The sequence below is a fragment of the Colius striatus genome, chromosome 19, assembly GCF_028858725.1.
Source record: "Colius striatus isolate bColStr4 chromosome 19, bColStr4.1.hap1, whole genome shotgun sequence".
In the NCBI taxonomy this organism is placed as follows: domain Eukaryota; kingdom Metazoa; phylum Chordata; class Aves; order Coliiformes; family Coliidae; genus Colius; species Colius striatus.
Window position 1 is genome coordinate 8,988,357 of NC_084777.1, and position 22,691 is coordinate 9,011,047.

The window sequence follows — 22,691 nt, forward strand, 5'->3', positions numbered from 1 at the left end:
CTGTCTGCAGAGATGGTTTAAACATCTCAGATACAGATGCCTATATGTCAGATGTTTACAGTGGTTGAAAGATGTCCCACCCCCACTGCCATGTTTATGGGAACTGGTTGCTCATGTAATGATATCCATTTTTTTCCCTGTCACAGATCTGCCTGCTCCAGAAGGTCTGAAATTCAAAACTGTTAGGGAAACATCTGTCCAGGTTGAGTGGGACCCTCTGAACTTTTCATTTGATGGCTGGGAGCTGGTCTTCCGTAATATGGTAAGGAAGTTGTGTTTCTTATACAGAGGACACATACAAATGAAAGACTGGGGATTTTTTAATGTTTATACTAACTGATTGTTCCATGTGTTACAGAAAAAGGATGATAATGAAGATATAACCAGTAGCTTGAAAAGGCCAGAAACATCTTACATGCAGCCAGGTTTGGCACCAGGGCAACAGTATAATGTATCACTTCATATAGTGAAAAACAATACCAGAGGACCAGGACTATCCAGGGTGATAACCACAAGTAAGCACAAACTGTATTTGGTGTATTGCCACTGATAAAACAACTGGCTAAGGAGTATTTAAACAAAGAGAAAGCCAAGCTGTATCCCATGAATTGACAGTTGGGGATAAGGAAGTAGTGGAGCTGCTAATGAAGAATACATGTGGAGTCATTAATTCCTTTCCTAATTACCCATTTGAAAGAGGGAAGGAAATTTATATTTGGCTAGAAGGTAGCAAGCAGGATGCACTTTTATTCTTTTTCAAAAACTATGTCAACAGAAACTGTAATTTCTTGCATCCTGGTGATATATGCATGAAGAAATGATTTCAAGGAGAGTTTTTACTGTGCAGATGGAGAACCTCTTAGTGCTGCTGCATGTTTTCCTTTGTCAGCATCTGATGTTAATGAATTTTGATGAATTTGCTTCTGATGAATTGACTCCATTTGTCACTTTCTTCTACAACTATAGAAAGTAAATGAAGAGAAGTTTCAGTTGGTAGAAGCCACTAATTTTAGTTTTGCTCTAAATCAGCAATTATAAGCACGTGAATTTTTCAAGCAAGATTTCTTTCAAAACCACATTTTTCTCTTTTTGTAACAGAGCTTGATGCCCCCAGTCAGATCGAGGCAAAAGACATCACAGACACCACAGCTCTTATCACATGGTCTAAACCCTTGGCTGAAATTGAAGGCATAGAGCTCACTTATGGCCCCAAGGATATTCCAGGGGACAGGACAACCATTGACCTTTCTGAAGATGAAAACCAATATTCTATTGGAAACCTGAGGCCACACACAGAGTATGAAGTGACACTCATCTCTCGTCGAGGGGACATGGAAAGCGACCCCATGAAAGAAGTCTTTATCACAGGTAAGAGGCTTGAGTACCAGCCCAAACTTCTGGGAAGGTAATACAATCACCATAAGTCTTCCTCTGATATTTGTGTCATGTTCCTTGATAGTTACTGCACCAACAGAGTCAGTGCTGTTAAGAGGTGCAAGAAGGTGGAGAGTATTTTGCTGTGCCTTATATAACTTACTGGCTTAATAAAATAATTAGATCCCCAAATATCTAAATGTATTTTGAAAAGGAAATTATATTATTCAGTCTCTTAGAAGCTTTTACTCATCATATCCTAAATCTCTACTTCAGGAAACACATTCCCTCTACTGAGCTAAATATCTTCCATGGTTCCTATTCCATCTAAGACCTATTTCTGTTTGTCTCAATGCATAACAGGTTAGCAGAGAACTGCTTTTTTCCTTCTTCAGTTCTTCAAACGTTTTCTGTCATGCTTTCATAAATTTACTTTGCTCCTCAGTGATTCTGGGGATGCTTTATGAAAGCCTAGGTACTTGAGCATATTATCAAAGGTTTGATGCATTAAGGGAGCTGAGCAAATGCTCTCATAGAGAATTACCTCCCTTTTCATCCTAAAATGCAAGTTGTTCATTCAGGGCAGGTTTTGAGTCTACTCAAACGGTGAACAACGAAAGCACATTGAATTTTTGTTTGAAATTTACTCTTCCTTTCCTTGAATGCAAACTATTTACTGAACAGATGGAGATGATAAATTCTTTTTTCTTTTTTCTTTTTCCTTTTGAAAGCTGAGGTATTTCTAAAGGAAAATTAGTATTTTCATCCAAATATCTTTTTCCACAGACTTACTTTGTTATTAAAAAATAATTCCTAAAATTTTAAATATTCATTTTATCTCAGGAGATATAAGTTGAATGTCTTCCACTGATGTTTTCCTCAAAGGTAGTGGACTCCCCATTTCATACTAAAAGAAATCTGCTTGAAGTAATTAAGAACATAGTGGGATCATGTGACAGCCTTAGGGGTCATTTCACCTTCTAAGAAATGTAGTTATGAGAGACTGCTGTCATAGGAGAATCATTCCTTTTAATGTACTTGTTTATTTATTGATTGACTGATTACAGACTTGGATGCTCCAAGAAACCTGAAGAGGGTGTCACAGACAGACAATAGCATTACTTTGGAGTGGAAGAACAGCCATGCAAATATTGATAACTATCGAATTAAATTTGCTCCCATCTCTGGTGGAGACCATGCTGAGATCACAGTGCCAAAGGGCAACCAAGCAACAACCAGAGCTACACTCACAGGTAAGGGGATGGGGGATTGTTGTAATGTCATGCTGCTGCCATCACCCTGGAGCACAGTAGTGTGGTGAAAAAACACCTTTTGGTCACTATATATAAGAGGTACCAGCAAAGGTTACCTATTTTGAATACAAGCCATTAAAATACATGTGATACATATTTAAACACCTGCAGATGGATAATTAGCCAACAGAGGGTGTGGAGCCATTTCACTTTCGTGTGCATTTCTGAATCCCACTATAGTCAGTTCCCCAAGTTCTAGGTAACTACTTGTCTTTGTGGAGATGGCTACACATCCCTTAGTTCAAAAGGCTTTTACATGTATAGGGGTGGTATTTACTGATGCTAGTCTTCAGTTGTTCCATGTATATAGAAGTTGCCTTACCAGCTAGCAAGGCTGGATCATGGATGCCTATCTGCTTTTCTTTGGCAGAAGTACCTAAACTGCAAGCTCTTGAAAGCCAAATTTATCTTTGTGTTTGCACAGCGTCCAAAGTGTAACCTCAGTCAGTCATAATCTTTATCCTTTGGCATGATCATGGAAAAAAGAGTTATTAACATCAGATCAGCTAGGGGGTTAACTGAAACATCAATTCACTGCATACACAGAAAAGCATATGTGTTACCTTGCATACGTTCATGCTTCCTTATTTAAACAAGCGCCTATAGGCATAGTCCCTGGACAAGGACTCATATTTCTACTCCTCATGTCTTAGGTTTGAGGCCTGGAACTGAATATGGTATTGGAGTGACAGCAGTGAGACAAGACAGGGAAAGTGCTCCTGCTACCATTAATGCTGGCACTGGTGAGTAGCTTTATGTTACTCTCTCTACAGATGCTTGAAAAACTATCCCAGGGAAGTTAAGACACACCTAAACTTTGGTTTTTTCACCTGTAGATCTTGATAACCCCAAAGACTTGGAAGTCAGTGATCCCACTGAAACCACCTTATCCCTTCGGTGGAGAAGACCAGTGGCCAAGTTTGATCGTTACCGCCTCATTTACATCAGCCCCTCTGGAACCAAGAATGAAGTGGAGATCCCTGTGGACAGCACCTCTTTTATCCTTCGAGGGTTGGATGCAGGGACCGAATACAGCATTAGTCTGGTGGCTGAGAAAGGCAGACACAAAAGCAAACCCACAACTGTCAAGGGTTCGACTGGTGAGTAACAGTTTTTGATGAGTGCTGTGCACCAGGTCATTGGGCAATGGTAACCCAAGTACAACTTCATCTCCTTTTGTAAGCTGTGTCTGGGGAACCGCTTAAAAACATCAACTGCCTGCAGAGCAGAGTTAGCTCTGTCTAGCATAATTAACTTAACTGAGGGATAGATGTGTATTTCCCTACCCACTGCATTTAGGTCCATGTTCTGAACGATTTCTTTCTTGTCCTTTGACAAAACTCACAAAGAATGCAGGTGTTTGTCCTGCAGGAAATGTAGACCTCATCCTTTGAAGTGAGGCTGCTCTTTTGTGCATTATGTCTCATAACTAGTTTTGTTTTCTGCAGCCAGAAACTAAGAGGAAGAGCAACCAGAATGTATTTAACATTGCTTGTTCCTGCCTAATGAATTCTTTTCACAGCACGCCTCCATCCATCATGTTTCAGCAGGGTCAACAGAGCTCTAATGTTGCCTTTGTTCAGTTTTCTCATCCAAAAGTAAGAAAAGCTACCACAACTCTGCTCACAGTCACCATTTCCATTGGATGCTGTGACAGTCACATGTGTCTACAGAAAAGGGGTCTGTTTCTGCCATCTCTGTTTGTAGAAACCACTCAAATTAATCAGTACCAGCAGACTAATTATTGACCAAGATTTTACTCTTTGTGAAACATTCTGACTGAAGCTTGTTTCACACAGAATTATAGCTTGCTATGGAACACAAATAAATCATGAATCTTTACATGCCCTCAGGCTGAATCCTGTGAGGCAAAGCCTTAACTGCTCTAAGCAGAAGCAATGCAATCAAAAACAACTGGCCTACAATTACTGTGTTTACATATATCAAGGTGTTTATCCTTTTCAAAGACCATCTGTGAGATAAACACATGACAGAAGTTGTGGATTTTACAAATTAATGACTATAAAGCTTAACTGATCAAAACTGGTTTTATATATTCTGGTAGTGTTCATGTAAGCAGAACCTCTGAATGCTTTATGGAGTCAAGTAATCCAGTACAGCAGAGAGTTATATGGTACTGTGTAAACTACAGAAAAACATCACTACTGAATTACTTGTTTGATGCGTAAGTCAGGCTTGTGTCCATAGTAGAGGAAAATTAGGAGGCCTTGAGGCACACATGCAAGAGGAAGCTGTAGGTTTATATGGTAGGAGTGAGCAGACTTTGATTTTTCTGAAGTTATCTACTGAGTGGTCTCAAAAGAAGTATGCATGGATAGGGAAAAGGCAGAAACAACGTATTGTGGCATTTCACAGTCAGATCTTCCCAGAATCACCTCCCAAAGCCACACAAGGTGGCTTCTTCTTCCTGATTTGGTTTGGTTTTTTTATATATATAAATACATTCATATGGCCAGTGTCTTTGTTTTAAATCATTACTCAGAGCACCTAGTAAACAAAGAGTTCTCTGCAATGGGCTGCTTAGAACCAACAGCAGTAGTTGATATCACCTCTGACCTTCCTCTTGCATAGCAATGGACAAATCCAAACACATGAAGATGGAGAGGTAGAAATGCTCATAAGCATGTGGGATATAAGCCAAGAGGTCTCTTCTTCAGTATACTTTTTCATCTGCTCTCAAGTCAGTCCTTTTTATCCATGTTCCCAGTACTTGGGAGGCCTTGAAGACCTCAGGCTAAACCAAGCAAACTTGTTGGTTTACCCTGTCTTGCAGAACTTTGGGGAATCTCAGGTCCATTGCACTAGTGGGAAGAGTATTTGGAGCTACTAGAGAGAAAGAGAAATAATTGAAGTGGAAAATGCCTCCAGCACAGCCAGGATTGGACTAATTCTTCTCTGTAGGTGGAGGAGACAGCCCCGCTGTTTAGAGGGACATGTTCTATCCCGACTGAACAGGGGAGCCAGGACTATGGAAGGGCTGAGAGTTTTTCTTTTCAGAGATTCTTTTGTTTCTCCAAATTGTCAGTTTTTTCATTTTTTCCCCAGCCTCTTGATGGTTCAGTCAGACTCCTCTGCCAGCAGGTATTCAAGAGTTTCCCACACATTATCTTTACTTGTTTGCTGACAGTAACACTTCTTTCAGCCTCAGAGCTGAACATCTTCTGTTAGTGCCTTCTATCTCCTTTCACACTCTTCCTGTTATCTTTTTGTGTTTATCAACTCTCACACAGACAGCTGAAGTGTTCAGAGCTCATGAACCTCTAGCAAAGACATGTCACAAAATCTTCCATAGTACAGGATGGTAGCTTTCTCTCTCGTCATATGGATGAAGTGCAACTCAAGTGACAAAGTGGTTTTTTAAGTGATGTCCATGATTCTGCATTCAAGAAATGGTAAAGATCATAAAATGAGCATTACATTAAATCTTATTTTGTTTTGCTGTAAAGGAAAGGGTGAATATATCACACTGTCATTTGCTTGCCTGTTTCTCTGTAGCTCTATATAGTCTAACCTTAATGGATCACTTCTGACCCGGGGCATCTTTCTGACTCTGGGAACTTGTTTGCTCTAAAGGCCTCAGGGATGCAGAAAGATGCACTGAGGGACCTTGTGGTCTCAAGAGTAACAGATCACAGCTTTAGTGTCCCATGGTACACAAATACAGGAGTCTACAGTAGTTTTGTGGTGGAGTAGGAGAATGTGTCTTTGGCAACTGGGCCTCCTGCAGAAACTTTCCTGCCCAGAAAACCCCTAGGTGCTGTGATTGACGGCCTCCAAGCTAATACTTCCTATAAAATCAAGGTGTATGGATTGGCTGGAGAGTAGAGCTCTTCTCTGGATGCTGAGGCTACATCAGGTACCTCCTTTCTGTTATTAACAAAGGTTTCATGAACAAGAGTATTACTTATCTGTTAGAGGTCCCACCCAGCATCACACTAAGGCTTTGGGTTAGAATTACTTCAGAAATCAAAGAAAATGAGACATTTTATTAGTTGGAGGGACCTTTCTGGTAGGATGTCTTGAGAATGTTACATCAGATTAACAACTAATCTGTAGGGTGAGCATGTAACTCAGCTCTGAGAAAGCTGAGCAATCAGACTGCAGCTTTGTTCTTTCTTGCTCTGGTTCTGGAACCCTGCCTGCATGGCATAATGTGAGTCCTGTAGGAGGATGGATGGTAATATATCAGGCATGAAAGGCCTGTGGAGATAAATGAGTGGGCATTACAGAAATCAAGTGCCAACCTCAAATTCCTCTGCTGAAGGACCTAGATTGTGCAGCAACTGTTGATGATACCTTCTTGCCTCTGGAAGTGAGTTGCACATAGGAGCATGGCTTGGAGAAGTAACTCTTCCATTCTGTGGAGTGTTTTAAAGAAGATTAATGCTGTTTACCAAAGACCCTTGTCTGTGTTGTGCATTAGTCCCTTTTCCTCTCCTGGCTTCTACCAATCTTGGATTGAGCCACACTTTTTTATACAAGACCAAAGAAGAATTAGGAAGACTGTGAGCCAGTTCAATGGGAAACTGTAGTGCTCACCACTCGGAAACTAAATTACCAGTAAAGGTCATCCATTTCTTCAGCTGATTCCTATGCTGAAAGTACCTGTAACCTGATTTCAGTAGAGGGATTTTTACAGGTAGCTGCTGCATAAATAATTTTTACTGGTAGCTGCTAGGTTGTGATTATATTTTCTTTATGAGATTCAGAAGTACACAGGCACTGTAAGCCCAGTTTAATCAGCTGGTTGAAAGAGGAGAAAGCCATTTAGTCAAAGGAGCCTGGAAAGGATGACAATACCTTTGGTATACCATCATGTCTTGTAGCGTGCTTGAGCTCCGCAGTGAAACTGTCTGAAGCAAGAAATAATACAGAATACCATTTGCTCTTTCCCAAGGAACTGGGGAAGTGTCTTGGCAGGACATTAACATTCTTTTTAGTAGAATTGCCAATGAAGCATTACAATGGAATTCCTCAAAAGGCTAGCAGCAGCAGTATAGGCATATTTAGGCCATATTCAGCCTGAAGAGTTTGCTAAGAGAGTGATATGGAGAAGTATTCCAGTCTGAGAAAGAACATATGTTTGTTGTCCATCCAGTTTCCCTTCTGCATAGCTTTTGGCCCTTTGGCATCCACTATTCATTTATCTTGCCACCATGAATCATTTTATCTGGCTGTCATCCACCCTCCTAGAGTTCTAGAGCTGTTTTTCTTTTCTCTCCATCTATTGCTAACTCAGATGTTTGAACTCCATTGGTCTTATATCCTACAGTTCAATTGCTTTTCAAATTCTTTGTTATTTGTTACAACATTAATCTTCTAAACAATGAACACTGATGTAGGCTCTGGTGTCAGAGTAGTTTCCATGTATTCCTATGATTTTAATTTTCCTATCCATTGACTGGGTGTACACAAAATCACATGTTCCTCTGTTACATGTGAACTTTATGTGGGGGATATATGTGTGTAGAGGGTAGATCACTCTTTCTCATCCACAAATTCATTTGTGGAGTCAAACCATTAAACCTGAGGTAAACCTCAGAGTGAGGTGTGAAAAAAACCCAGAGGTAATGTAACTGCACATAATTACACATGCTCCATGAGACAATCTGCACATGGTAGCCTGCAGACAACTTTGTCAAAGTTGGCACTACAAAGTTGTGACAGACTAAATCTGAATTAAAATGCCACTTACCTGGTATTTTTTGTACATTACAGTTTTGTAATATACAGTTTTTCTGTATATGCTTCTGTTTTTCCTGTTTGGATTAGAGTAACCAAATCCTCATGTGATTATACAGTAACTGGTAGGAATCTGGGAGAAGTGTCAGCAGGGATGCTCAAGTAAAATGAGGGAAAATGAGAAGCCAATTTTGACTAATATTACACAAGATATTTTCATGGATGCTCAGTATATCAAGAGCATAATGCCAGACTTGTAGGTATGCAGGTGTGATGATAACATGGTTGTCTTCAGGTTGCAGCATATGTAGGGCCTGGTTCAGATCATGTGCTGGGGTAATTTAAGGAGGGCCCCTACCTAAGTCAAGAATATCAATGCTATATGTAAATATAAATCACAGCTCTCTCATAAGCTTCTCTCCTTCCTGAAAGCATGCAGAAAACAATGTTTCTACATGTATATTTGTCTTGAGAGTATGTTTTCAATATATGATTTCTGCATTGGTCTGAAAACATTTTTAATTGATTTTTCTCCTCTGAAAATTTATTTTTTCTGATGTATGTGTGACTTTGGAGACAGATGCTGAATCCTGAGTACCTATTTGTGCTGATCTGATTGATGGGGGTAGATGACTTGCTCTCTCTTAATTGAATGCAAGTGGAGCATGAAAGCAACGAAGGCATTGAGGCATGAAACGATGTGGTTTTCCACTAATGAGTAATTCTGCATGTCAGAAAAATCACCTGCCTGTTGGCTTGCAGCTGTGATCAGAAACACAATCTCTGTGATCTCCACAGTTCTCAGATTTTCAGAATCTGGCTGTGCTACAGGATATATTCACAGATCATTCAGCATGCTGGAGGCCGAGTCTTTTTCCCTTCCCTCCTTTTGGATCTCTTTAAAGACAGATTGCTCAAGTTCTTTCTATGCTAGTTTCTAGGTAAGGATTTGTATCTCCACTACCTTTTTTGAACATTCTGCATGTGTAACTCCTTCAAGCTTGTTCTTGATTGCATAGGATGAGATTTAGCATGCTTCTGCTGTGGCTGATTTCTCAGTCTGGATTTGGATATGTTTGCAATATTTGGCATGCATTCCGCTTATGGTTTGTACCAGAAGCAATACCTGATGTACTGCTGTAAAGACAAAAGTCATGTTTGAGAGACTTAGGGTTCAAATCCTCACTGATGTAAACTAGCAAAGTCCTTTGGAGGTAATCAAAGAATACTGATTTACATCAGTTGAGAATGTGCCCATTTCTCTGCTCATTGCTGTGTTTAATGGTTGTTGCTCTGGATCTGTTAGTGTGGTTGTGAGAGCCATGTTGCATTCAATACTTTTGCTTGTGGCCTGGATTCAGTCTCCAAAAAAAGTAGTTACCTGCTTTATCTGTTCTTAGAGCTCTTTAACAAAAAGCACACAAACTGTTTTGTATCAGATGTTAGCTGTCTTTGTCTTTATTATCAGGAAATTTTAACTTGTAATTTACCTCTGTTTAGCACATCTAGTCACAACATCTGGAGAATTATTCAATGAAACGTCATTTAATCCTGCCAGTCCTGCACCTACAGAGCTAAGTTATTTAACAAACCCCAGCTCTGATTCTCCTGCTCTGCTCTCAGTGCCTACTGACTTCCCCACCTCAGAAGCCACTGGCTCTCTTCTTTATGACCTTACTATAACACACAGGACGTTCAGTAGTTTCATCCTGTCCTGGGCAGCGCAGGATGAGGTGTTTGATCAGTTCTTTGTCACTCTGAAAGACCTGTCCGGTTTAAACAGAACACGGGAAATCTTTTTACCGGGAAATCACCGAGAAACAGAAATTACCAATCTCACAGCTGTCACACAATACCAGATTAACCTCCATGGAAGCACTCAAGGTCAGCTCTCTTGGTCCCTGGAAGCCATAGCTGCTACAGGTATTTTCTATGGATTCATTAGCCATCTATTCCTTTTCTGCTTTGGAACAGAACACTTCATGTCTGTGCTGCAGAGACGCCAGGCTTTGGGAATGATGCATCTCTTCTTAGTTGTTTTTCATCTTTCTTCCTTTTGCACGGGGTAAAACTCTTATTGCTGTGGAATGAGAGCCTTGAGTGCAGCATGGACGATGCCCCATGCGTCTTTTGAGGGGATGTAGCATCATTTTTCTCTTTTCAAATTGCATGCAAAGAGAGACATTGATGCATCTGCTATTTACAAGGCACCTGAAAATAGCAAGATGTTACAGATGTTTATCTGGATTATGGTTCAAGCACAAGAAAGTTTGCAAGGAGGCTGCAGTTTGCAGCATTGGCATGGAAGTGGTGATGTCAGAGAAAAAAAAAGATTGTAAAACATTGGGAGTATAGCTTTCTGATTCACTTCTTACCCTTATTACATGAATTTCATGAGGAAACAAGGCAACAGTCACAGGGCTTAGCTCAATAATGAACAAAGTACTAGTTTATATCCAGGCAACCTAGCTGGAGAACAATGATTGTACCTGTTCATCACCCAAAACCAAATTCACAATATGGGATAAAATATTTTCATGGAAACACAGAGGTTATTTCACACCTGCTACAAGGCTGGAGCAGTCTCATCTCTCAATGCTTTGATCTTTTTTTTAAAAAGAAAGAAACATCATCCCTTTATATCATTTGTCATGACGTTGTCATTGGTTTCTCATATATGTTGGATGCTTTCTGGATGAGGCTTTTGGAGGTCTCCAGCAGTCCTTGTTGGTGCATGATTTGGTATGAAAATCTCTTGGTCCCCAGAGAGCATGATGGAGTTGTGTGCACTTCTGTTTCAGACATGCATGAGAAACAAATGGGAGGAAAAGGGACTCTGCACCTTGGAGGTGAATGAAACTGAGCCCTTTTCAGAGAAATCTGAATTGCTTTTAAGCTCTGATGATTACTGCATTAATTAATATAATCAAGCTTTTACTTAAAGGTTTTTACCTTACTATAACATTTTGCTTTACTTTCATTTTCATTTTAAGGAAATATGTTGGTTTTAATTGTTTCTGTTGCCACCAAAAGATGATTATTTCTGATACAACCATTTCCTTTTTTTGACCTGCTTTCTCTTTTGCAGCTAAATGATGCTATTTTGACAGGATTCCTATTTTGCCTCAATGAGTCTCATTTCTGTTCCTGACAAAGCAAATCACCTTTGGATTCATACTTTTTTGTTGAACATCAATGTGTTATTTCACAAACGATCTCTTCCTTTCTAACAGAACGGGAAAAGCTTGTCAAAACGTTTGTGTTCCTGAGTAGCAGCAACTTACTCTACATTAGTGAATCTCACTGGAGATAATTGACTGCTCAGTCTCTAAAAATACAACTCCAGCTACCTATATAAGACTTTGCAGCAATCCTACAATACTCTGATTTTTACAGGAGGAAAATTTATATAAGTAATGTTGCTGAGCCTAATTTTCATTCATTCCAACATCTCCTTATCATTTGCCTTAAAATATGCATAAAGCTTAAAGCTGAAGTTTACAATTGACAATCAGATCAATTTCCCTTCATCATTTCTTATAAATTCTTAGACTTACAGACTGGGATTAGTCAAACTTTGTTCTTGCTATAATGCTTATGGGTCAAAAGTGCAAATAAATAAGGCAAGTGCAAAGTAACCGCAATCCACAGGCCAATAATAAATCCTATAGTAAGATTTTCCATGTAGAGAAAAAAACAGGTCATTTTCTGTCTGTCATTTTTCTATATGACTGCTGATTTTAAGGAATCAGTTGTATTTACTCTGTTACAGAGGGCTTTCCATTCTTGCTGAGAATGGAAATTGCTTTCAGATTTAACAGCATTGGAGAGTTTGCTCTGATGGTTCCCAACTTCCTTGGCCACCCTGTGATGGCTTCTGGGAAAACTGCTGTGAATGTAGATTTCAATTTTAAATTACTCTTAGAAACTCTGAAAGTCTAAGCTTCTCTGCCTCCAAGGAAGGTTTTATGGGAAGAATAGTTTAATCTATGGAACAGAATTCCATTAAACTAAAGACATACTGGACATGGAAGAATTTTCCCCTTCTTTATTATTTCAGATTAGAAATAGTTTGGAAGAACAAATAACATCCTCCTTGTGGCCACAACTAAAAGCATAAACATCTGAATCCCAAGTACTCTAAACTCAGTGTCGTCCTATCCTTACAACAGGCATTACTGCAGTCTTCATGGTCACTTTGTAGAGGAAAATACTGAGTTGTTAACAGTGCAGTAAAGTGGTAATAGTACATCATCTCTCATAGAGAGTTGTAAGCTATATTGGCAAAACACTTGCTGCTCTAAGATGGTCTATAAGCTGCTTTCTGTGAGCTGTCTTTTGACATTAATGTGGTTGTTATTAATTATTGCAGTTCTTTTCTTACTGTTCTATTTTGCCATATCTCTGAAGAGACTTTACAAGTTAGCTGGGGAGTTGAGAATGCAAATGTGTGTGAGTGGGAGTGAATTTTCCTGTCACTGATTACAAGTGAAATTCATTACCAGGGAAGATTGTTAAATAATATGTCATCACCACTAGTCTGTAATCTGAGTAACTGATTGACTCTCTGTCCTTATTCAGAGGAGGAACCTGAGCTTGGAAAATTATCGGTATCAGAGACTGGCTGGGATGGTTTCCAGCTCACCTGGACAGCAGCTGATGGGGCCTATGAGAACTTTATCATTCAGGTGCAGGAGTCTGACAATCCTGAAGAAAGATGGAATATCACAGTCCCGGGCGGGCTGCGCTTTGTGAATGTTACAGGCCTCAAAGCCAACACACCTTATAACATCACACTTTATGGTGTGATTCAAGGCTACAGGACCAAACCCCTTTCTGTTGAAACCGTGACAGGTATCTTTCCGAGTTACTCACACAGTCTCATGGCTCCCTTACTTTGCAGACAAGGATGTGAGCCAGAGCTATTGCAACTGCTTGGCAAACCTTGCTCACTTGGCTGTGCATGGGATGCACTGAACTTGTTAAAGCTTGGCTGAACATCTCTGTCATGGAAACATCTCATGGTCAAACTTTCCAATAAGAGTTTCAGTGCCCCCATGGACCCTTCACTGTTAGGAATGCTTTTTTTCTGCCACCTCGGGATGTATTATTTTGTTCCTTTTACTTGCTTTTCTGCTGGTTGACACTAACAGGAAACTCCAAGTGGCTGTTGTACATGCTCAGGAAAGTCTGGATTGCTTTGCAAAATTATACAAATCTGTTCTTTATAGCCCAGGTAATCAAAGCCTGAGAGTATGTTTAGTTTTTACCCTTCAGAAGCTGCCTCTGAGCTTATGCACTATCTTCTGTGTGAATATAAGCTCAGGTGTACAGCGTGTGCATCTGCCTCAGAGGTAAGGACAGACACCTCCTCTATGTTCTCATACAGAAAAGAGCACAAATTCCTTCCAAGAGTAGCATCATATATTTAGATACCTAAGATTGTAAAACAGCCTAATTGGTCTGGAAAAGATAAAATGCAAGAAGAAGTAGTTCAGTATAAGTATTGTGACATAAAACTGACCTACAAGAAGGAAGGCAGGCAAGCCCCACATTGTCAGAAGGTGACATGTAACAAGTCAGGAGCCACAAAACTAATTTTCTGGCTAATCTTCTGAAAGACAGCAGTTTTACATGAGAGCTTGTCATAAGTTTTGACTGTGAAAGGTAAATATATACTTATGTCTGTCCTGCATGCCTCACTGGTTCTTCGAGGTGTTATGATTATTGGTAATGAACAGGGTATTAATTAACTGGCAACAAAGGAGTACCAGTGGCTCTTCCTTCACATATTTTCTTGTAGGTAACATTTGCTGCCTCTGGGCTTTCATACAGACATTTACAACCTTCTGTGATTGTGAGATGGCCAGAGCTTGCTCATATTTGATTTCCCCAAGCACATATTATCTATCCCAGAAGGGGATAAAAATTACACAGAACAACTAAACAGAATTAACACATGAAACACAGTAGAGATTCCTTGCTTCAATAATGCTTTAAGCAGCCTGGCTTAGATAGAAACATGTCTGGCACAAGGCACTTGCTTTGGGCTGTCCCTCGCTGCAGGCTAGAAGTCCTGTGCTTTGAGAGTCTTGAGTGTGAGCTGGTAGCAGATTGCCCATTGAAAACAGACAAATGCGGCTAGACAAAGGAGGCTGTACAGGGACAAACAAGAAAACAGACATCATGGGTGTCCTGTCTAAATATGCAATGCACTTTCTTTTTATTAACCGAATGAAAACAGCAGAAGATGCCCTGCTGAGGTTTTCCCTTCCCTTTCTGGGTCATGCTCAGCACTCAGCTTTTCAAAATTTTCCCTTCTGGGGACTTCCAATTGTCATAATTTTCTGAGCCTTCCTGTGACGCATTAGGGATGTCTACAGAGAGGAAGAAACCCCAAGACAGCTATCACTATTTTGCTTTCTGGCTACAGCTCCAAAATCCCATGCCAGCTTTCATAGGCTTAAGCCGAAAGGGAAATTGGAAGAGCAAACAAACCACAACCTTTCCCTTTGGATAAAGCAAAAGCTGTAGTTTTAACTTCTCTTATAACTGGAAGCTGACTTTTCCAAATGTCCCCAGGGCATTCTTTTGCATCTGCTTTCATGTTCAGATCTCAAAGACACATGGCTGCTCCTGGAGGGAAATAGCCATAGCTTTCAAGCTTTGGGGTTTTTGTTTTTCTTTTAATCTTTTCTTATTGAACACTTTGAGATGCTTTCGTTTGATTTCTTCCCCTCAGTACCTCTCTGCTTAGAGCAAGCTTTTACTCAAATCTTCTTCTCCAATGGCAGCTTGGAGTGCTGCCAGCATGAGCAGAGAGGAAGCACAGCATTTCTTAGCAGGAGGAGGTCCAGGGCTGTCCCCTTCTGACCAATGTTGTTTCCCTCCTCAGGAGTGCACCCAGAAGTTGCTGAGCTAACCGTTTCCGACATTACTCCTGAAAGCTTCAATCTTTCTTGGACAACCACCGATGGAGACTTCGACGTCTTTACTATTGAAATTATTGATTCTAACAGGTTGCTGGAGCCCGTGGAGTTCAACATTTCAGGCAATTCAAGAACTGCTCATATCTCAGGGCTTTCTCCCAGCACTGATTTTATTGTCTACCTCTATGGGATCTCTCATGGTTTCCGCACACAGGCAATAAGTGCTGCAGCTACAACAGGTACATAAAACCTACCTCAATGCTAACTCTCCTTTCTTCTAACTCTTCCTTACAGGTCGTGCCCCTTTCCCTGCCCTCAGCTACCCCATCAGTCTACCCATTACCAAAACCTCTACCTCATTGTTTGACACCTTCTAAGGAAGACCTGCCGGAGATATTTTGAACTATGAATGTTAATCCACCATCCCATCCAGCAAAGTCAGTCAATTACATTGTGATGTGATTTCATTCACACAATAGGTTTGCTTTTGTTCAGACATTAAGGTTGGGGCAATCTCTAACACAGATGAGAAGCAAAACAAATATCCCCAGAACCAAGAGGGAGACGGTTAGCCTTGCAACATGTTTGCACCTATCAAGAAGAGGCCAGTCTAGAGAAGTCAGAATTTCTTTCAGATGAGATGATTTCTAGATAACAGTTTTTATCCTGATTCTCTAAAGAAATTTCAGGCACATATCAGTCTGTGTCTGCAGACTCCTGCAAGTCAGATGCATTGCTTGAATTCAACTTCAGAATTCAGTTTACATTGCATGAGAGACTCAAAGAGCCTATTTGACTTGATGTTGGTGAGTGACATAGATAGGCATTTAGTTGTTGGTTTGTTGCACATCTTGAAGTTTTACAGCCAACAGTTTTTCCAGAAAAGACAGGGAAATCAAATGTTCAATATGCTCTAGCCAATTAGAGTATGAAAGTGGAAAGAGTGGACTATGGAAGCAGCAAGTGCATTCTCATAGTAGGCAGATAATAGCTCAAGTTATGCTCATTTAATATCTCTACTAAATTTTTCCTGCTGAACATGATCTTAGGAAAGTTGTCACAGCAATAGATTAACACAGCTAATGACATTGAGCAAAATATCACACTTCACTAACAAGATAACAGAGTTGCAGTTTCTAACATCAGCAGATTTTGAATATCCTCACTGAGTCGTGGGTAACATGGGCAGGGTGACTGCAGGGGTGGTGGTACAAAAAACATGAAGAAAAACACAAGGTCACAAGATCTTCGTGACCTGTGGCTTATGTGCATTCAAACTTCTATATTATTTGATGTTGTTGCTTTGGGTTTTAATAATTTCAATACATTTCCATTTGTTTTTCTTCCTGTAGTAGAGGAACCTCTTCTTAGCAAACTCACTGTATCAAATGCTACCTCAGACAGCATCTCACTCATGTGGGAAGTGCAGGACAATGCCTTTGACCATTTTATTCTAGAAGTCAGAAACTCTGACTTCCCTTTGGACTCCCTGGTGCACACAGTGCCAGGGACCTCCCGGCGCTCTGTAGTCACCAACCTCAAAGCTGCCACTAATTACACTGTCCAACTCCATGGTGTAATTGATGGGCATGGTGGTCAGACCTTGACAGCACTGGCAACCACAGGTATTTCACTGTTTCACCTTCCAGGTTTGCTTTTTCTTCTTTCTTTTGCTGTCCATGGAACTGCTCTAAAACATGGCTCCAACTCATCATCGTTCCTTTGGTAAATCACTATGAGGGGAAGCTAAAATACATCAGGCTTGAGAGCACTTGGCAAAAAGAATGATCTGAGGCAATGGAAAAGGCTGAAAAAGTGCCCCCAGCATTAAGGGAGCCAGTAGTAAACCAGGATTGGTTTCCTTATATATACACTTATCTGCAAGTTCTGTGTATATATAACTGACTTGCTCCAGATGGTTAATGTTTTTCACAGAGCATCTTTGCACTCAAGATGGAATAAAATTCTTATTCATCCCATACTCACTTTCTTTGCTGTGGGTGGGAGCCCTTCATATCTTTATCAGCCTGGAGAGGCACTTGCATGCCATTTGGGTTCTTTGTTCTTTAAACCAAATGTCTTCCGAGATATTTGCATCTCTTGTGTGAGTTTCATGCAGCATGCTAAATGACCAACCAAAAATGCATGGAATGACCTGGCCACCTTGTGCTGGTTCTGATATTCTTCTCTGCCTAGCATTTTCATGTGTTCCCAGCAGAGAGAGACTCAAAAAGCAAGTCCACCCTTTCTGGTCAGCCCACCGCTGTCACTTGTATTGCTATCTTTGAGTCTCTAATTCTGTCCTTTCACTGGATGTCAGAGCTTTTCCTATGGTGCTGGTGATTCCAGGGTGTCAGGAGATCACTAAGACTTGCCCAAGGAGACAAATTCCATTTATTTTGCATGTAGTGTTCTTTGTAGTCTGTGTGTGGTGATGTGAACGTGCCTGACTGGAAGCAAGTGGCATGTGAAGGAATGTGGCCATTTCAGGACGGGATTGGAAAGGATCAGTTTGTCCTCTCTGACCTGCATGTGGGGCTGGTTGTTCCATGCTCAGTTTCATTGGACTGTCCACCCAAGTCTGCTTGCTTTGTGGACATTTTCTCATCTCCTCCTCTGTCTTTGGAAGTACCATGCTTACATGGTGACATATTCACTGTCAGCCATGAAGGCATTGATGGTCACTTATGGACAGCATGACAACAGCATGTGTGCTTAATTGGGGACACTTGGATTCACCTGTTCCTACACAATTCCAGAGAAGAAAGTGGACTATTGGTTAAAAGTTTTGCAATGAGGGACATGAGTAAAAGTTGGAACATATTGCAGTAGTTCATGTTTTAGTTAAGAACAAGATTTCATTCTTTCAGTGCTCTCTTTGTCAGTGGGATATATCTGTCTTGCTTTTCTCCCAGCATGGATCATGTTCATGGTTATTTTCCCTGTATTTACTGTCTGTTTCCCAAGGTGTTCTTGGTTTGTACTCAGTTGGCAAGAGAAAAAATAGAAAATCAGCCCTGAGAGCAGACACAGGTTTCTCTGAAAACCTCACTGCTGGGTCATGTTTGTGCTCTCTGTGCTCTGATGAATCTTCAACGATTTTATGCTAAATGGAATAGCTTTAATGTAGAATGGACAAGGAACTTTCCCCCCCATAACCTGAAGGTCAACTTTCTCCCCTGACAGGGGAGAAATGTGATTTTGATTTTCCTCTAACAGAAAAGTCTTTGCTGCTTTTCTTCTGACTGCTGAGTAGTCAGAAAGGAGAACAACAGCAAGGACAACAACAACAGTAATTTGGGGCTTTTTTGTTCATTCTATTAGAAATTCTCTGATTGTGCCTAATCAGAGGATGAGGAACACATTATCTGTGGAGTCCAAGGAGGTTTTGTCCCGAGATTAGTGCTGAGATAATAACTTTTAGGATTAAAACTCCTCAGAGTCCAAATAGAAGGGGGAAAAAAAAGATATCTGCAAGTCTAGGAAACAGAAGCTGAAGTGAGATTTCAAGGATGTCTGTTTTGGACTCACCTGATTGCTGCCTGAGTCCTACTTCACTTCTTTTGAAATTGCTGTGGGTTTGTATTCTCAACAAACACTCAGTGCAGAGTTTCTGCAGTTTCTGTGGTTTTACCACAGGACTGTTGGTGCTTCAGTAAACCAGGCTCATGTTTCTTTAGGGAAATCGAGTTTGCTTAAGAGAATTGAATGGAAAAGCAAATGAAAATCAGCACTAATTTCAGAGGCTTCTTTCCAAAACCTTACAAAATAGCACTTGCAATGCTGCTTTTTTTCTCTTCAACCACTGCAAAGTAAGGGTAAAGCACTCAACCTTACCCTTAGGATCTAGATGGACCTGCTTTAGCAGGTGGGTTGGACGAGACGATCTCTAAAGGTCCCTTCCAACCCCTACCATTCTACGATTCTATGATTCATAAACCTCCACTGCTAATTCCCCCAGCCCCTCAGAGTAACACTGTCTCTTCACCTGTGTTCCTTTCTCCTTTAGAGGCTGAGCCACAGCTGGGCACGCTCACACTCACAAACGTTACCCCTGACAGCTTCAACCTCTCATGGACCACAAGAGATGGGCCTTTTGCCAAGTTTGTTATACGTATTAGAGATACCTATGCAGAACATGAACCCCAGGAGCTTACGGTGTCAGGAGGTGCTCGCAGTGCTCACATCTCAGGCCTGCTAGATTACACTGGCTATGACATTAACATTAAAGGGACCACCAATGCAGGTGTTCACACAGAGCCCCTCACTGCTTTTGTCATGACAGGTACCTGCTTAAAGGTTTGAAGTCTATAAAAATATGTGTATAGAATGTATATTCCAGCATGGGGAAAAGAAATCCAAAAACCTCTCTACAGCACTGAATATCTTGTCCAGCAACAAAAGTTTTGTTTGCTAACTTAGTGTAAGAATGGGTCAGACCAGTCATGTTGGCCTTAAAAAATGATTTCTGGGGGGACTACTAGCTTCAAGTGAGTTAAGAGCCCTCTGGTTTTTTTCCCCCGTGTCTAATAATCTTTTTTTGACTCCTGAAGTTTTAGGGGAAAGTTTGCTTTATACTCAGTAGTTGCATCTGAAGATTCCAGAGAGGATTGGATGTTAGAATCTCTGCTGTCCTATGATGGCTCCTCAACACATCCCTTATGTCTGAATATCTTGGTCAGATATTGACTGGGATCAGTTGTACATCATATACCTCCTAGATAATGAAATCAATGCCAAGGTGTTCACCTTCTTTGGCCAGTATGTGCTACTAGAGCTTGTCACATTGACATATGAATGTCCTAAACAGGATTCATGGAGAAATTGAGGCCTTCTTTCTCTCCTCTCTTCAATAACATGCAGTGGAAGCACCAGTTGCAGTAGCAGCATCCCTCACAGCATTTGAACAGTCAGTTTCTGCGAAAGGCAATTCCCACCTTAAGGCAAAAGGTTAAAACTTGCACCAGCTCTGATCTGGCCCCTAATGAGATTCAGTTACATAGTCAGAAACAAGCAACTCTGCTTTCAAAACCCCTGCTCTTTTGCTCTAGCAAAACACTAATGCTTCCTTCTTGAAAATAAACCATAGACATTGGTATTTTGAGAAGAAGCTTCCCACAGCTAGGTAAGCATGTGGCACTCTACACAGCAGAAGGATGTGCCAGCAGTTCACATAAACCTGATGAGTTTAGAGAGCTGATGTCACTCAAGTCATATCCCAGGAAAACAAAATCATCAGTTTGAGCTCTTAATTTGTTTACCCACTCTCCCAGAGACCAATCTAAAATGTGACTCTGAGGTTACTCGATTAGAAGTAAGCAAACTCCAGAAATGTTTTCAAATCCAGTAAACTCAAGCTGAATCTGTCACACAAAGGTGAAGACATGAACATTTTTATGCCAAATTCTATCAGAATATCAATTTCAGCAGTCTGGAAATGTCAAAACCAAACCCAAAACCCTTTCCCAGAGAAAGTTCTGTGTTTAACTGGTATTTACATAAGTGAGTGGAATTGGAGTGATTGGAAGATCAGATGAGTTAGCTCCTGAGCCAGCAAAGCAAGGTTTGACAAATAATTTAGAGAAATATAAGCACTGCTTGGGATCCAGGATCAAAGCCAGGGCTCAGCAGACAGTGTATTTTCCTATCTGACTTTGTCAGATTTTCCTTACTTGTCAGAGTGAGCAAAATACACTGAGAAACTATCTAGTGAAAATTTGACCTTCTTTATTTTCAGAGACTTGGTGGGAAAGTTTTGAGGAATTGATCCCCAGCCTCTAAACTTTGATGAATGTCGTGATCATGGGCAAAGACGCCTCACTGGAACTTCTTTAAGCTGTCATCATACCACACTAGCAGCTGCCTGTGAAGGTCTTTGGACAGATAATTGTTCTGCTCTGTAGTCACTAGCTTCTGCCCTTAGCCAGAGCAAACTCTGGCTGCTCTCCTATCCCCTGCAAAAACAATCCTGCAAGTGTTTAGTACTTGCCCTGACTATGACCCTTACTGATCAGTGTCCTGATTCTGACAGTTCTGGTATCTCTGAGCCTTCCACCATTGAAAGGGAAAGCTGGAGATATTCACGTGAAGTAGAGAGGTAAAGAGGCAAAATACAGGAATTGTGAATACCAAAGTTGAGGCTTGTCCCTAAAGCACTGATGGTGGACACAAGTGGAAGGAAATAATAGCTGTATGCATAGCATTAGTAATTGGTTATAACTGACTTACAGTGCATGTGTAACAGAAAGGAATTTCAACGGAGCTTGTGAGCTGAGGTGCTGAGATACTCTTGAATCAAGAATTGAGCATCTAACTTCTGGGGGCTCCATTGAAAATTCCAATCTTGTGGTCCTGGCCATGCACTTCTATTAAATCCATGTTTTGGGGGAAAATGTGATTTGTGTTTAGTGGAATCTGTGACACTGTCTAATTTGCAATGTTTTTCGCTTCTTTTGTGTGTGTGTGTGTTTTTGCACCTTCCCTTCTTTTAGAGGCCATGCCCCCACTGGAAAACCTAACTGTCTCTGATATTAACCCTTATGGGTTCACAGTGTCGTGGATGGCATCGGAGAATGCCTTTGACAACTTTCTAGTAGTCGTGGTGGATTCTGGCAAGCTGCTGGACCCACAGGAGTTCCTCCTTACGGGAGCCCAGAGGCAACTGAAGCTTAAAGGCCTTATTACTGGCATTGGCTATGAGGTTATGCTTTATGGTTTTGCCAAGGGGCACCAAACAAAGCCCCTAAGCACTGTGGCTGTTACAGGTATTTTAATGTGAACAAATTGTTCTCTTCCACCCTTTCTTGCTTTTCCTCTCACATGGGAGATGTTTTATGCAATCCATTTGCAAAGCAAACTTTGGCTTTTGCATCCTTTTCTGCATCGTGGCTACACATAACTCCTCCTGGTTTATGATAGGTCCACCAATGAAATTCTGTTTCTTTTAACTTGATGTTTCCCTTTTGTCTTTATGAGGGATCCTGTGGATGTGCATGAGGGTTGAGGGGTGAAGGCTTCTGGTATGGTCATGTAGGTACTTCTAACTGATATCTTTAAAGAAAAGTGGCTGCATGTGGGAGCTCATCTTGTTAACAACTGCTGGGCACTTCAGCATTCTCCAACTTGCCAACCAACAGGACCTTCAGGAGGAGCCATACTGGACTTCTTGCCCTTGTCTTCCTTTCCTTCACTCTCTGTGTGGGTTCCACCCACAGACCATTGAATGCTATCATAGCCACCCATAAAGTTGGCATCTCTCTCCAGAAATCCTTAGTTCATGTTTTCAACCTCATCATAGCTGCTGTTTTCCAGCTACATTTGAACTTTCTGGAAAAGTCATTGCAGACTGATTCTCTAGCCCCATCTCCGTCAT

General features: G+C 40.8%; 1 protein-coding gene across 4 annotated transcripts in view; it reads left to right on the forward strand.

Moving 5' to 3' along the window:
- Nucleotides 1-22,691, forward strand: part of TNC (tenascin C) — a 65,331-nt gene that overhangs the window by 27,294 nt on the left and 15,346 nt on the right. For 2 of the 4 annotated variants that reach the window (XM_062011299.1, XM_062011302.1), the window contains exons 5-12: nucleotides 147-262; nucleotides 359-515; nucleotides 1,099-1,368; nucleotides 2,442-2,627; nucleotides 3,341-3,430; nucleotides 3,524-3,787; nucleotides 12,972-13,244; nucleotides 15,286-15,558. In XM_062011299.1, the coding sequence (XP_061867283.1) occupies nucleotides 147-262; nucleotides 359-515; nucleotides 1,099-1,368; nucleotides 2,442-2,627; nucleotides 3,341-3,430; nucleotides 3,524-3,787; nucleotides 12,972-13,244; nucleotides 15,286-15,558 (1,629 nt within the window). The remainder of the gene's footprint in view (nucleotides 1-146; nucleotides 263-358; nucleotides 516-1,098; nucleotides 1,369-2,441; nucleotides 2,628-3,340; nucleotides 3,431-3,523; nucleotides 3,788-12,971; nucleotides 13,245-15,285; nucleotides 15,559-22,691) is intronic. The other 2 variants (XM_062011300.1, XM_062011301.1) reach the window with 1 other exon arrangement.